General features: G+C 39.4%; 1 protein-coding gene across 1 annotated transcript; it reads right to left on the bottom strand.

The window, feature by feature from the left end:
- Positions 1-470: 470 nt before the first annotated feature.
- LOC106392953 (uncharacterized mitochondrial protein AtMg00810-like) lies at positions 471-1,019 on the bottom strand. The gene has a single exon (XM_013833716.1). The coding sequence runs from the start codon at positions 1,017-1,019 to the stop codon at positions 471-473; it is 549 nt and encodes a 182-aa protein (XP_013689170.1).
- Positions 1,020-1,672: the final 653 nt, after the last annotated feature.

Raw genomic sequence — 1,672 nt, 5'->3', positions numbered from 1 at the left:
AATAACTTGTTTGCTAAGTAATCTTCGAAGCGTATCCAACATTCTCCATTTTAAGCTTCAAATCATCCTCACTAAGGTCTTGAACTTGAATCTGCTCCCTCATCTCTTGATTCTTGCTAAGACTTTAGTTAGGATGTCCGCTTTCTAATCTGTTTCGGTTACATGTTCCACGCCAATCTCGTCTTGCTCAATTCGTTCACGAATGAAGTGAAACCGTTTGTGAATGTGTTTGCTTCGACGGTGAAACACATGATTCTTAGTTAGTGCAATAGCTGATTTGTTGTCAACACGAATCATCGTCTTCTCCATCTTTGTACCTGTAATCTCTCACTTATCAGATCTTGTAGCCAAATGGCATGTTTCACAGCTTTCGTTTCAGCCATGAATTCTGCTTCACATGAGGATAGAGCCACTGTGTCTTGCTTCTGAGAACACTAGGTGATTGGCATTTTTCTGAGACAAAACAAATGTCATGTTGTACTTCTTCTATCACCAGGATCAGTGTTGTGACTACTGCCACTATATCCAATGAGCTTCTTAGATTTTCCTTGCTTGAATGACAATCCATACCGGACCGTTCCTTTAAAATACCTCAACACTTGTTTTAGTGCATTGTCGTGTGATGCTCTCGGCGAATGCATGTATCTACTTAAGATACCAACCGATAACGCCATGTCAGGCCTTGTGTGCATAAGATATCTGAGGCATCCAATTCTTCTTCGGTAAAGCGTTGCATCGATTTTGGGTTCGTCTGATCCTTTGGCGAGTTGCAGACCAAACTCTATTGGTATATACGTTGAGTTGCATTCATCCATTGCAGCCTCCTTCAAAATACGCCGATCATAAGCTTCTTGATTGATCATAATGCAGTTTGAGCTCTGTCTTACTTCCAACCCAAGGTAATATGTCAATAAGCCCAAATCATACATCTCAAAGTTCTTCGACATGTCCTTCTTGAAGTTTTTGATCTCCTTAACTGAGTTTCCAGTAACAAAGAGATAATCGACATATGTAGCCATGATTAGTAGCTTTCCTCCATCTTCCTTTCGATACACAAAACTTTCTGTTGAGCACTTTTTGAATCCAAGTTGTTTGAGAATTTGATGGAGCTGTGCGTTCCAAGCACGTGGAGCTTGTCTTAATCCATACAATGCGTTGGAGAGTTTGAAAATCTTATGTTCTTCTCCCTTCTTTTCAAACCCTTAATACTGAGAAACATAGACATCTTCATTCAGTTCACCATGTAAGAAAGCCGTTTTGACGTCTAAATGATGAATCTCCCATTTATTTGCAGCAGTCAAACCAATCAAAAGTCTTATCATCTCTAGTCGAGCTACTGGAGAAAACACTTCATCAAATTCAGTTCCATGCTCTTGTACATATCCTTTTGCTACAAGATGTGCTTTGAATTTGTTGATTGATCCATTTGCATTTCTTTTTATCTTAAATACCCATTTGAGACCGATGATCTTGACTCCGGCTGGATTTTTGACTAACGTCCAAGTGTTAGTCTTGCTGATAGAGTCTATTTCATCTTCACATGCGTTTGTCCACTGGTTTATGTTTTTTGCTTCATGGAAGTTAACGGGTTCATCGTTGATAGAGAGAAGTAGCAACTCACATTAAATCTATGAAAGTAAGATGCAGTCGTCAAGATAACTTGGTTTGCTTG

Source organism: Brassica napus, chromosome C3, assembly GCF_020379485.1.
Source record: "Brassica napus cultivar Da-Ae chromosome C3, Da-Ae, whole genome shotgun sequence".
Classification (NCBI taxonomy): domain Eukaryota; kingdom Viridiplantae; phylum Streptophyta; class Magnoliopsida; order Brassicales; family Brassicaceae; genus Brassica; species Brassica napus.
This window is presented reverse-complemented; position numbering and strand designations above follow the sequence as displayed.

Bases quoted from the DNA above. Each gene is read 5' to 3' on its own strand.
- LOC106392953 (XM_013833716.1), bottom strand. From the start codon at position 1,019: ATGGCTACATATGTCGATTATCTCTTTGTTACTGGAAACTCAGTTAAG.